A 14481-nucleotide genomic window follows, 5' to 3' on the forward strand; every position below is an offset into this window, starting at 1 on the left:
GGGAGGCCGGAGGCGGGGCCGAGCCGGAGCCGGAGCCCGAGCCGGAGCCTGAGCCGGCGGTTGCAGCGGAGGCGGTGATGTCGGTGCAGGTTGTGTCAGCAGCGGCTGCCGCCAAGGTGCCTGAAGTGGACCTGAAGGATTTGAGCCCCTCTGAGGCGGAGCCGCAACTAGGACTGAGCTCGGCGTCAGTGGGCGCCATGGCCCCTCCAGCAGGCGGCGGGGATCCTGAGGCTCCGGCTCCAGCCGCGGAGCGGCCCCCGGCCCCTGGCCCGGGCTCGGGGCCCGCCGCCGCTCTCAGCCCTGCTGCCGGGAAGGTGCCTCAGGCGTCAGCCATGAAGCGGAGCGACCCACATCACCAGCATCAGCGGCACCGGGACGGCGGCGAGGCCCTGGTCAGCCCCGACGGCACAGTCACCGAGGCGCCACGCACAGTCAAGAAGGTATTGGGGCCGGGCTGCCTAGCTCGGAGAGGGAGGGAGGGAGGGAGGGAGGGGAGCGAGGGGGAACCGCAGATTCTCTCGGCAAAGCTGCACCACCCTCCACGCTCTCACTTCTCTTATTGTGGGGGCAGTGAGACCCCTTCCCGCTTAAGCCTACCTTCTTGGAGCTACCCCCACCTGGCCCCCGTGGCTGAGAAGCGGAGACTCCAGGTGGCACGGCTGTACTTCGCTAGGGGTAACATGGAGGTAGCGCTCTCCACTACTACTTGGAATAAGCACCGGGAAGAGAGGCACCTTACACTACGCCCCCCGCGCCCCAACACTCCCACTTATTATTTTTCGGACTATCGGAGGAGGAGATCTTGGTAGTATAGAAAAACCTTGCCGTTTTCGGAAGCCCACCCACCAATAAAGGTGGAAAAATCTTTTCTCTTTGGAGAACGAGTAAGCAGTAGTTAGCTCTCATTGAAGTCCTCTGAGTTGTCTGGCTTCTGTACAGATGATGACTTTCTCCCTTTCTGTGGCCAACCGCTTCCCCAGAGCAGTACTCATGCTGTGCCTTTCCTTCTCAGCAACTGTAATACTCTTGCATTTTCTTTAATTGTAGAAGGGTAATGGAGAGATTCATCCCTCTTTTATCTTAAGAGGTTTGTATCCTTACTCGGTAGTTGGGTCAGTATTATTAGATTGTGTATGAAGAGAATGGTGGTTGTATCGGTTCCTTCATTGTGATGAGAAAGCGTTAGTAAGAAATGCTCACTTTGGGGAAAGCGATCATTGTGGCTTTCTATCTCAGCTGTCAGCTTCTCTCATACATAGTTGTGGGGAGGCCTCAGAATACCAAAGAGTAAGCATGCCTAGATGTAAAATATTACCCGAACATTGGCTATCCATCATACCTTTCTCTCAATGCCAAATTAGCACAGGGGGGAAAAAAGGTAAATATTGGAAAATTCAGAGATGTGGGTCATGTAAAAAGGGATTGTGGTTCTATTTTCCTAGGCACAATACAAACAGCAATTTTTTAAAATTGTGAATTATTTTTAATTGTTTTATCAGAACAGCAATAAAGGGGTGTGAAATCTGCACTGGTTTTACAGTGAAGGACTGAGCTGAATTGGAACCTTGGATCAGCCAAACATTTTGTTGTAATTGCTTTTATGGTTAAGGTATAGCAGGTTAACCTTTTCAATCTGACTACCCAAATACAGTGTTAAATGACATTAGGTACAAGATTGAATGAGTTGTTTAGGACAATACCCTTGTCACTTGTAAAATGAATCTTCTAGGAGGAATTATAGTGAAGGAGGAAGCATAGGCAGCAGTGCTGAAAGTATCTACTTGAGAGTTGGGAATTCTGAAGCATATTTTAGACTAGTTTGGATGCTTTATAAAGTTTGGCCAAATCTTTTTCTTGTGATTAAGATTCTTTCTGTCTAAAATCTGTAATTAGATTTTTTTTTTTTTTTTAAGGGTAGAAGTGCTTAACAAATTGCTTTCAGAGCATGGAATTTAGTCAGGCAGAATTGGGTTTGAGTTCTAGTACTGCTAGCTTTTGGATAATTTCCAAATTCTACAAATCAACTTCTTCTATAAAATAAAAATACTAATTATGGTTGAGAATTAGAAATATTTGCAAAGGTTTTAGCCTTGAATTTATCACATCTAGTATGGTCTTAAAAATTATAGCTATCATTATTATGAAGAATTGATTTTTATGCTCCCATGACCTTCTCTGAACGGTACACAACAGTTCAATAGATTCTATATAAAGAAGTTAAAAAATAACAAGGCAGCATACCTACCAGAGTCTCTTTTTCTTAATTCTAGATGTGCTTCTTGGCTGTTTTCCTTGTCACTAAACCACCTTCTTCTTGTTGTTTTTCAGTATCAAAGTGTATGTCCCATGATTCTAGATTTACTCAGCAGCCCAAGGCTATGGAAGACAGGGCTGAGCTTGCCTTAGACAATGTTAATTGCACCAAAAAAACTTTTCTGTTGAAAGTTAAGCAGGTGGAGTTCTGGACAAAGATGCAGATGTTGAACAAAAGTAAGGGCACTGCAGATTTGCTTTTTAGAGACAGAATCTTGACTTTTTTTATATCATATTGGCTAAATGAAAAGAAATATACAAGTCTGCCCTTCTTTCCCCAAGTAGAAAGTCACCTCATCAAGGAACTGCAGTGTGACATTTGGATTTATTGAGCCTTTCTTGATTGTCTATTTAAATCATCATTCTGACCTTGACTCCTTTCTGCTTTTATGAAATTTCATGTTTGAAGGGAACATTGGTTTTGAAAAAGTTGCCTTTGACTATGTAACTTGTGATTGTTGCTTTTATTTTGTAACTCATGTACAAACTTGTTTATGTTAAATCACATTTCCATTGATGATTTCCCTTACTCTATTTATGTATTTGTCATTAGTTTCTTAGCTCTTTTACTCTGCCTACCCACACAAGGGAAATACAGTTGTTTTGTTTTGTTTGGTGGTGCTGGGGCTAGATCCCAGGGCCTTCTATATACAAGGCAAGCACTCTACCACTGAGCCACATCTTCAGTCTCAGAAATAAACTTTTTATAAGAGCAGAATTCCCAAGTGTAGTAGTAAGAATGAACACACAGTGTGCAGGTTACTCAGTCACATTTTATCTTTGACACCTGCCTCCATCCTGTGACCTGGTGCTCTGAGGACCAGATCTTGTCATTGTGGTTATTATATATTTGTATATAATGATTTTTAAAAATATCTTTTTAGATGTTGATGTAACTATTCATTTATTTATATGCGGTACTGAGAATCAAAACCAGTGCCTCACACATGCTAGGCAAGTGCTCTACCACTGAGCCACAACTCCAGTCATATATATATATATATATATATATATAATTTTTTTTAAATAAGCTCACATTAAGTGAACTAAGCAAACCAAAAATCTCTGTAAGAAGTACTTTGTGAAATGGGAAGAAAATTTCTACAGTAAATGAAGTGACAGTTGAGAGGATCTCTTCCCTGTGTTCTTGGAAATGGGTGATAGGAAAGTTGGAGCACAGTAGCAAAAACAAGGCAGAAGTTGATTTATTTCAGAAAAGTTAAAAGACTTTCTGATAATAAGACTCCAAGCCCAGGAACCTCAACTGACTTGTGCTTACATCACTATGGGTAATGACCATGTTCAAACAGATTCCGTATTTCTCTTGGCAAACTTATACCTTGCATTAGTTTTGTTGTCAGGATTTAGTGCTTTCTTGCCCTGAATTGTTTAAACTCTTGATTTGGTTAATTATAGATTACAGAAATGGAATGTTTTGGATATAGGCATGGGAATGTAGGAACAGTGTGATTCCTTTGCCAGTTAGAAAAGTACAGCCTGGCAAAATGTTCAGTGAATCAGTTGGCAGTTGGACCCTAATAATAGTTACCATTATTGGCCTTTTATGTGCCAGGAATTGTCAGTGTTTCTGTAATCCTGACAAGCATATTATGAGATATAGTTGTCATTATCTCTGTTTTACAGATGAGGAAATATGGTCCAGAGAGAGTAGGTGCCTTGTACAAGGTTATAAATTTAGGAAGTGGCAGAGGTGGGACTTACATTTACATCTGTCTTTTTCCCTTTCCCATGTCTTTTTCATTATGTCACATGGATTGTTTCTGACCTCTTAGGTCTTAGGTGCTGGTTCTGGCCTTCTCCCTGAACTTTTTTAAACAGTTCTGGGGATTGAACTAGATGCTTTATGACTAAGCTACATCCTCAGCCCTTCTTATTTTGAATCAGGATCTTGCTAAATTGCTGAGGCTGCCTCAGCCTCCTGAGTTGCAGGGATTACAGGCATATGCCACCATGCTTGGCCTTCCTGAAATCTTTAGAATAGTCAGTAAACTCTTTTTTTTTTTTTTTAAAGAGAGAGTGAGAGAGGGGGACAGAGAGAGAGAGAGAGAGAATTTTAACATTTATTTATTTTTTTCTTAGTTCTCGGCGGACACAGCATCTTTGTTGGTATGTGGTGCTGCTGAGGATCGCACGCCAGGCGAGCGCGCTACTGCTTGAGCCACATCCCCAGCCCCTAGAATAGTCAGTAAACTCTAAGGTGTGTCTGTCTGGCTAAGGCTTAGGTCATCCCAGGACCGAAGAAAGGAGAGTGTGAGTCAGGACTTTAGGAAAAGGACAAGAGAAAATTGTACAAATGTACAGCTCAAAGAATTGTTAAATTAGAAGGAGGGAGGAAGAACATCACATACAGAGAAGCATTTCAAGATCAATGATGCAGCCTTACGTTTGTGGTTAACTGTTAACTGAGAAGCTTATCCTTAATTTTAAAGTTATAAACCTGGCATACGCGAGCAATATATTCTTCCTTTCTGTTCAGTTAATGATTTTCCTCTGCTGTTTGTTTTACCTTCTCTCTGAATCAAACTTATTAAACCTTTGAATATTAGAAAATGACAGTTTATGGATGTAGAGCCTTATTATATACTATTTTATTTTATTTTTTGGAGTACTGAGGATTGAACCCAGGCATGCTTAACCACTGAGAAACATCCCCAGCTCTTTTTATTTTTCATTTTGAGGTAGGGTCTCACTCAGTTGGTTAGTGCCTTGCTAAATTGCTGAGGCCGGCCTTGAATTTGCAATCTTCCTGCGTTAGCCACTGGGATTACAGGTGTGCATGATTGTGCCCTGCTCCTATTTTATTTAATACTTTTAAGAAACTCTTAAGGTAGTGTATGATTTATTGAGGAAACAGGTTGGAGAGGTTAGAAATTTGTTTGAAGGTTGCCCAGTAATAAGATGGAGCTAACAATCCTAATCTGACTCCAAAGCCCTAATTCTGGAGCTTTTCAATTCAAATTATTCCTCTACTCAAAATTTAGGATTTGACTTTTTAATTCTTATTCCCTCCCTCTCGGGTATTGGGGATTGTACCCCAGGGATACTACACTCAACAGCCCTTTTTATTTTTTGAGTCAGAGTCTCCCTAAGTTGTCAAGTTAGACCTCAAACTTCTGATCCTCTTACCTCAGCCTCCCAAATGGCTGGGATTACAGGCATGTGCTTTAGTGCCCAGCTAAATCTTAATCTGAATTTTTTTGGTGGATTTTTTTTTGTTATATAATAAACAGTTTCTTACTTATTGACTAGTATTATTTGTGAATACTCTTCTCCTTGAGCTTGGGAAAGATTAAACATTATTTTAAGAGCTATTTTAGAAGTTTGCAGTTGTGTTTGATTTTTTGAGAGAAAATACTTATCCATAGTATTCAGTTAAGAAATGAATAGTTGTTCATGAAAAAGGGAGAGTAAGTTATTGTATCATTTCCTTGAAGGCTATCCCATTTCTCATAATGAGAGAGGAAAAAGATTTGTTGTAATCTTTATTTCAGACCCTTTATCAAGTTGAGTTTATGAAGAATATGCTGTCTCTTTCATGGTAGTTCTTGTTTAATATTCAGAGCCTAACATCTGAGGTGGGTGGGAGGAGAACTATCTTGACAATTGGTCTGACCCACAGCTCTGCCATTTTGTTCCAGTAGAAGGCACAATTAGAGGAGCTAAAATCTGGTCACCCAATGACAGGTTTAGTAAGCTTGAAATTTGTGGGAGCTTTTTATAGTCTATGATTTATGGCCAGAGATTTGGAAAGAAAAAGAAAGTTTCTTCTCTAACAGTTCTTAATCTAAAACTATTTTCGATTAAAGTAAATAACTTAAGATGTGTTTAATTTTCATTCTCCCTCCTTGCTAACTATATTCTGCAACAGTTCAATAAACTGTTTTATGTCTTGGACACTTGCATTCATCGATGGTGTTTTCCTATTTTGTTTTCAGGGGTTCATCAGTAGAAATGTGTCAGTTTGGGGCACCTGCTAGCTCTTAGATTAGTACCTATATTAAATGGGCACTAGAGCTGCTGGTTGAGTTGCTGACTATAAGGCTTAAAGCTTTTGTGCTTCTCCCCCTTCCGCCCCCCACCCCTTCCTTCCTTCCTTTCTCTGTCTGTCTCTCTCTGTTTCTCTCTTTTCTCTGGTACTGGGGATTAAACCAAGGGGTATTTTACCACTGAGCTATATTCCAAGTCCTTTTTATTTTTTATTTTGAAACAGGGTCTTGCTCTGTTGCTAATTTGGCCTCAAGTTTGTGATTGACCTACCTCAGCCTCCCAAGTCTCTGGGAGTTTCTGGGATTATAGTTGTGTGCCACTGCTGTCAGCTCCTAAAAGCCTTTCTGAATATTACATACTCAACACTAAAACTAACTTCGTCTTCTCTATAGTCTTTTTTTTTTTTTAAAGAGAGAGAGAGAGGGAGAGAGAATATTTTTAATATTTATTTTTTAGTATTTGGCGGACACAACATCTTTGTTGGTTTGTGGTGCTGAGGATCGAACCTGGCCGCACGCATGCCAGGCGAGCGCGCTACCGCTTGAGCCACATCCCAGCCCTTCTCTATAGTCTTATCTCCTGCAGTGTTCCAATATTACCCTTTTTTAAACCAATTTTTTTAGTTATAGGTGGGTACAATACCTTTATTTATTTTTATGTGGTGCTGAGGATTAAACTCAATGCCTCACATGTGTGAAGCAAGCACTCTACCACTGAGCCACAACGCCAGCCCCCCTTTTGATCTTTTAAAAAGATTTGATAGTGTTGACTACCTGTTCTTGGAAACTCTTCCTCTTGGCTTTGGTGACACTTATAATGACTACCTTTTACTGAATACTTAACTTTGTGCTAGACATCTATCTCCTCTGTTAAGCCTCATAACAGTTTTATCAGATGAATTGTACTATCTTTTATAGTTGATAAAATACTAGCTTAAAGAGAGTAATTAACTTGCCCAAGGCTTTGCCAATTTGTGATGCCTTTGGGATCAGTGAGATGCAGTATCACCCATAGCAGCAGTAGGAGGCTTTGTCATATAGCCAAACCCCTGCTCCTCTGACCAAACTCCCATGTGAAGTCTGTTTCAGTTGTGTTTAATTGCTGCTAAAACCTCTCTCTTCAAATCTCTTCAAGAGATCTCAGGATCTCTACCCTCTTCCATGATGAGGCTTTAACCATCATGCCTCACATCCTTCTTTATTTTTTTAGTCACTATGTGACATTGTGTCATTCATTATCTTCCTTATACTCAGTCCCTTTACCACTCTCTTCATCTTTTCAGCTGCTTCAACCCTTCCACAACATTCTTTACAATATCCCCTTCCATTTTCAACAAATCCCCATGTAGTATCAGTCCCTGGCAGCAAGATCAAGACACGGGGTGACAATGACAATGTTGTTAAGGTTAGCATCTGATATCTAGAACTATAATGGTGCAAACCAGGCCACATCTTTTGCTTGGCCCTACTAATCATGACATCTTTACTAAACCAATTCTGTAATTTGGGGCAGTGTTTTTAGCTGTATCCCTGAAGAGGGTTCTTTACCCTGAAAGCTACCTCATATCCTTTGTGTAAATTCTTTTTCTGTTTACTTATTGGAAGTGACTTCTGCTGGTTGCAGAACTCTTAGTGATGCACTAGTTGAACCTAACCATCTGTCTTCTTAGTTGCTTGTGCCCGTGGAGCTGAGAGTTGGTAGCCAAAATCAGAAAACCAGGCAGATCAATGTCACTTTATCCATAATTATCAGCCTCCTGTGTAATCAGCATTTGCCTAGCAGTGTTGTACATCTCTCTAGTAAGTTCACTTTCCTACTCATTGCAAATGACTATTTCATACTGTTTTATGTTTTTATTTATATATAACAGCAGAATGCATTATAATTCTTATTACATACAAAGAGCTCAATTTTTCATATCTCTGGTTGTATACATAGTATACTCACACCAATTCGTGTCCTCATACATGTAATTTGGATAATAATGATCATCACATTCAACCATCATTAATTACCTCATGCCCCCTCCCTTCCCCTCCCACCCCTCTGCTGTATCTAGAGTTCATCTATTCCTCCCAAGTTCCCCCTCCCTATCCCACTATGAATCAGCCTCCTTATATCAAAGAAAACATTCGGCATTTGTTTTTTGGGGGGGATTGGCTAACTTCACTTAGCACTATCTTCTCTAACTCCATCCATTTACCTGCACATGCCATGATTTTATTCTCTTTTATTGCTGAGTAATATTCCATTAATCTCTCACATTTTTTTTTTAAACCAGTGATAGGCCTTATGCTTCATTATAAAAACAGAAACCACCAAATGACAACTTTATCTTTCTGTCTCCCAAATCTATAAACTTGTGTATTTGGAACTCATCTTTTCCTCCTTCCTTCCTGTATTGATAAAGGAAGTATTAGACAAGGCCCTTCACAGATGCTCTAATCATGTTCTTTCCTCTCTCTTTTTTTTTTTTTTTGAGGTACTGGGGATTTAACCCAGAAATGTTCTAGCACTGAGCTACATCCCAACCCTGTTTATTTTTTGAGACACGTATTGCTATACATACTATATGTACTGCCCAGGATGACCTCAAACCTTCAATCCTCCTTCCTCAGCTTTTGAAATAACTGGGATTACAGGCGTGGTCCACCACACTCAGTTCTTCTGTCTTCTTAAAGAATTCTTACATTAGTTGTCTTCTTTTTATTTTTAAAATTGTTTTTAGTTGTAGATGGACACAATACCTTTATTTTATTTGTTTATTCTTATATGGTGCCGGGGATTGAAACTAGTGCTCACACATGCTATTGAGCCACAACCTTGTCCTTATTAGTTGTCTTTCTGCTGCATTCTTGCCTTCAGAATTCAGACTTGCTGTACTATCTCCCACTTTTTTTTTTTAAGATTTTTTTAGTTGTTGATTGACCTTGATTTATCTATATGCAGTGCTGAGAATTGAACCCAGTGGCTCACACATGCTAGGCAAGCACTCTGCCATTGAGCCACAACCCCCATTTTGATAACCCTATCCCACTTGCCTTTTTCTTTTCTGTTACTGTCCTGTCTTTGTATTCTTTTACAGCCAGAAAAGAGTTTTCTATGTATGTACACTTTTTTTCCCCCTCTCATGAATTCTTTAACCCACTCCTACTCTAATATTCTGACCAAAATAAAATCCTCTTGCTAACGTTGCTCTAATTTCCATAATATTGGGAAGCATGATCTGTTTTTTTCCAATCCTCACCTTTTTTTATGTGTTTGCCGGTTACCCAGGGGTACTGTGCTGCTTAGGGCTGCACTAAGCCTGCTAAATTGCTAAGGCTGGCTTTGAACTCATGATCCTACTGCCTTAGCTTCTGGGATTACAGGTGTGCGCCACAGTGCCCAGCTTCAGTCCTTTTTTTTGGTGCATGGGATTGAACCCGGGCCTTGTGCATGCAAGACAAGCATTCTACCGATTGAGCTATATCTACCCCAGCCCCTCAGTCCTCCTCTTATTAGATCTTTTACCAGCATTTGTGCCAACTCCTTATGAAAGGTTCTGTCTTTTCCTTTGGCATCTGTGACATTGCTTTTCATTAGTTTTCATCTGATTTCTACTCCGTATTCTTTCTTTGTTGACTATTTCTCTTTGGTCTTGGGCCCTCTATTCTTTCTTTATTTTTTAGTTGTAGATGGACATATATCTTTGTTTTATTTATTTATTTATTTTAAATATATGTATTTTAGTTGTAGGTGGACAGAATACCTTTATTTATTTATATGTAGTGCTGAGGAATCAAACCCAGGGCCTCACACATGCTAGGTGAACGCTCTACTACTGAGCCACAACCCCAACCCTATTTATTTATATTTTTTATTGGTACTGAGGATTGAACCCAGTACCTTACACATTCGAGGCAAGTTCTTAACCACTGAGCTACAACCCCAGCCCTTGGGCCCTCTACTTTTTTTCATTGTTTACTCCCCAAGTCATCCATACCATTCCTGTTTCTTTAAGTATCATCTAAGCAGCTTCCAAAATTATTCCTTTAGCTAAGAGACCACTCTTCTGAATGCCAATCTTCTGTATGTATATCTGCCTACTTGCAGTAGAACTACATTGAATTATTTATCTAATTTCCAAAATTTGTTGTTCTTGTTTTCTTCATATCAGTTAAATGGCACTTCCATTATTATTTTTTCTTTTTTAGGAGGGGAGTGCTGGAGATTGAACCCAAGGCCTTTACTCTACCATTGAGCCTCATCCCCAGCCTCTAAAAAAACGTTTTTAATTACGCAAGTAATTTTTGAATATATTCTTTTTTTAAAAAATTTTTTTTAAATTTATTTTTTAGTTTTCGGCGGATACAACATGTTTGTTTGTATGTGGTGCTGAGGATGGAACCTGGGCCACACGCATGCCAGGCAAGTGTGCTACCGCTTGAGCCACATCCCCAGCCCTTTGAATATATTCTTATAAAATAACTTAAATAAAGCTGAAATCTTTCCTTGGTCTTCAGCCAATGTCTTATTCCCTTTCTCTGAGGTGATCTTTACTATCAGATTATCTTCCTTTTTTTTTTCCTATGAATTTACATTCAGATTTATATAGAGAGAAGTTTATGGTTTTATAATAACATGCATAAATAAGAACATACTCTGTGTACATTGTTTGGAAGGTTCCTTTGTAATTTAACAGCCTGTCTTGGAGTTCTCTCTGTATCAATACGTTTGGTTGTGGCATTCTTTTCAATTGTGGAATTGATTTCCAAAGAATTTACCATTGTTTATTTAAGCATTCTTCTCTGATACATACCTAACCTTTTTTCTTTCTTAATAAACAGTGCTGTAGTATTTATCAGTATGCATTTTGTGTTCTTGTAGAGTGTTTTTTTTTTTTTTAAGATATCTAGAAGTAGAATTTGGGGATTGAAAGATATTTATATTTTAAATTTATAATGCTATGTTGCCTTAAATGTAGTACCATTTTACATATCAGCTAATGATATATGAGACAAGACTTTCCCCACATCTTTACCAAAACATTGTATTGTTTACATCTTTGGGGGAAATCTTTTGATTTGTATTCTCTGCTTATAGTGATGCTGAGAATATTTTCATGCACAGATTGGCAGTTCATAGTCTTTTTCTTGTAATTGCCTCTTCATAGCCATTAACAAATTATTTATGGAGTGACTCCTGTGGGCCAGGTTCTGAGGATACAGCAGTGAACAAAACAGATAAAAAGGGTTGGTTGTGGCTCAGTGGTAGAACACTTGCCTAGTATATGTGAGGTACTGTGGTTCAAACCTTAGCATCACATAAAAACAAAGCTACTTAAAAAAAAAAACACACACACAGATACAAACCTCTGCACTTCTGTGGAGGTTTTTCATGTTGGTTTGTAGAAAATCTTTAAATATTCTGGCTATTAATTCTTTGTGTATATAGTATAATATTTTCTCCTACTGTATTTTTCTTTTTCTTTTTTTTTTTTAAGAGAGTGAGAGAAGAGAGAGAGAGAGAGAGAGAGAGAGAGAGAGAAATTACAATATTTATTTTTTAGTTCTCAGCGGACACAACATCTTTGTTGGTATTGATGCTGGGGATCGAACCCGGGCCGCACGCATGCCAGACGAGCGCGCTACCGCCTGAACCACATCCCCAGCCCTGTATTTTTTCTTGACTTATAACTCTATTAAGTTTTTTAAAAAATATTTTTATTTTTTAGTTGCAGTTGGACACAATACCTTTATTTTATTTATTTTTATGTGGTGCTAAGGATAGAACCCAGGGCCCTGCACATGCTAGGTGAGTGCTCTACCACTGAGACACAACCCCAGTCCCTTAAGTTTTTAATGTAGTTAGATTTACCATTTTTTTTCCTTTTTGGCTTTGACATTTTGTGTCTTGGCCTTTTCTACCTAAAGTTTATAAAGAAATTATCCTCTATTTTCTTCAACTGTTTTTATGGTTGTGTTTATCATATTTTGATCTTTAATACATCAGAAATTTATTTTATTTGTAATATAAAAGATAGGGACTATATTTTATATTATATTTATAATTTAAAATGGCTTTATTGGTCCCCAAATAAAATCTAATATTTTACTTTTTTCTGATTTGTTCTGATTGTTTCTTTTCCTTTACATTGTCCTTCTAAGCTTTTTTCCTCTTAATTTTTAGATGTTACAAGTAACTTTTGATTGAAGAGTGTCCATATTAACTCAAGAATGACACTGAAAATTATCATCTTAGTACAACTAATTTAGGGATTATAATGAGTTATTCACAGGAACACTTGTTATTTTAGCAAATTTTTCTTACTTATTGGTAGTTTATTTTGACAGAAGTTGGAACCTCAGTGGCATTTCAAAAACAAATCCTGTGTACCAGTGGTCCACAGAGGAACTTATCTTCTGCAGTTCTATTAAGTTAGAAAATTATAATACTATGTGGTTCTTTTTCAAAATAACATCTGATAGTTTTGTGTGTGTGTGTGTGTATATATATGTATATATATGTATATATATGTATGCATATACATATATACACACATATATATTTTTAAAATTTTTGTTTATTTATTTATTTTGGTACTGGGATTGAACTCAGGGGCACTTGACCACTGAGCCATATTCCCAGCACTGATTTGTATTTTATTTAGAGACAGGGTCTCACTGAATTGTTTAGTGCCTCACTTTTGCTGAGGCTGGCTTTGAACTCATGATCCTCCTGCTTCAGGCTCTCAAGCCACTGGTATTACAGGCATTGCACCACCATGCCCAGCATTTTTTTCTTTAAGGCATTGTCAGGAATTGAGTATGTGTGATTAGAGTGCACAAAGAAAAAGTCTTGTCCTGGTTAGATAGTGGTATGTGTATCTAGCTTTCAAAGTTGACTTTATTTGCTCCAGGGTAAAGAGGAACTTCTTTTCTTGGAAGGTAAATACTTCTCCTCAACAAAGCTTTATTGGATAAACTCATCTTAGGTTACTCTGTACTTTGAGACACAGAAATGAGATAGGAATTTTTATTAATTGGTGTTCTTTATGTCTATGAAGGAGAAAAGAAGATGGGTCTCATGCTATGTCTTTTTCAGGGTCTACGCTAGGGTGTATTATAGAAATGGAGAAGTTGTAATTTTACTGCATAGACCAAGTATAAGTATTAGGCATACTAATAATCTGCCCTAATACACTGTGAGCTTCTTTTTTGTAAAACCTAATTATTTATATGTGCCAGATACTACTAAATGCTAGAGTTATAAAATCAGTAGGATACCATTCTTGCCCTCGAGGAGAGGATAGGGAATGTAAATGTGTGGAAATAAATATAATCTAGTTTTTTTTTAAAAATATTTATTTATTTATTTTTTAGTTTTCGGCTGATACAACATCTTTGTTTGTATGTGGTGCTGAGGATCGAACCCGGGCCGCACGCATGCCAGGCGAGTGCGCTACCGCTTGAGCCACATCCCCAGCCCCTATAATCTAGTTTGATATGAGCAATATTGAAAGAAGAAATTATAGTTTAAAGAAAATAGCATTGAAATTGAGCTGTATCACCTTTGGAAAACCAGTTGGTTGTCTACCCAAAGGATTTCGCAATCTAGCAAATTCTTTGTGAAGTTTTCCTTGTTCCAGCTTTAAAAAATCCAGAAATTCACATTAGTACACTTTCAAGTCTTTTTACCTCATAGAACTGACTCATGCAAACCCAACTCACAGGAGACATATTTAAAACAAAATGATAATTCCTGATTTATGATCAGGTATCAAAATGATCTGATACATGTATAAATCAGTCAGAGGATATGCTGGAAAATCTACATAGGTTGCTTAATTACAATTTATTAAGTTGGGAATAATTTCAGTCTTTGCTGCTTAAATCAGAAGCACTGTTATCACCTGGGGGTTTGCAAGAAATGAATGACTCTGGTTTGGTACTAGTGTAAACTTGCAGAACCTCAATTTTTAATTCATTGTTGAGAAGAAGTTGCCTTAGCTATTGGTCTCAATTCATGTTTCTTTTTTATGAAACTTAATGAGAGGCAAGAAATTTTTTTTTGGGTTTTTGTGGAAGGGTACAAACTTATAAAATTTGTTTCAAGACTTGTAATAAAACACTTTAGAGACATAGAAACACAGACAGGCAGATATATAGAGTCAGAGAT

General features: G+C 38.3%; 1 protein-coding gene across 2 annotated transcripts in view; it reads left to right on the forward strand.

Annotated features, from left to right (window-relative positions):
- The window catches only part of Ahcyl2 (adenosylhomocysteinase like 2), a 186814-nt gene continuing 172333 nt past the window's right edge, over positions 1-14481 (forward strand). For both annotated transcript variants that reach the window (XM_021730393.3, XM_013361091.4), the window contains exon 1: positions 1-440. In XM_021730393.3, coding sequence (XP_021586068.2) covers positions 78-440 — 363 coding nt within the window. In that variant the 5' untranslated portion in view covers positions 1-77. The remainder of the gene's footprint in view (positions 441-14481) is intronic.

The sequence above is a fragment of the Ictidomys tridecemlineatus genome, chromosome 2 (assembly GCF_052094955.1).
Source record: "Ictidomys tridecemlineatus isolate mIctTri1 chromosome 2, mIctTri1.hap1, whole genome shotgun sequence".
NCBI classification, from domain to species: Eukaryota; Metazoa; Chordata; class Mammalia; order Rodentia; family Sciuridae; genus Ictidomys; species Ictidomys tridecemlineatus.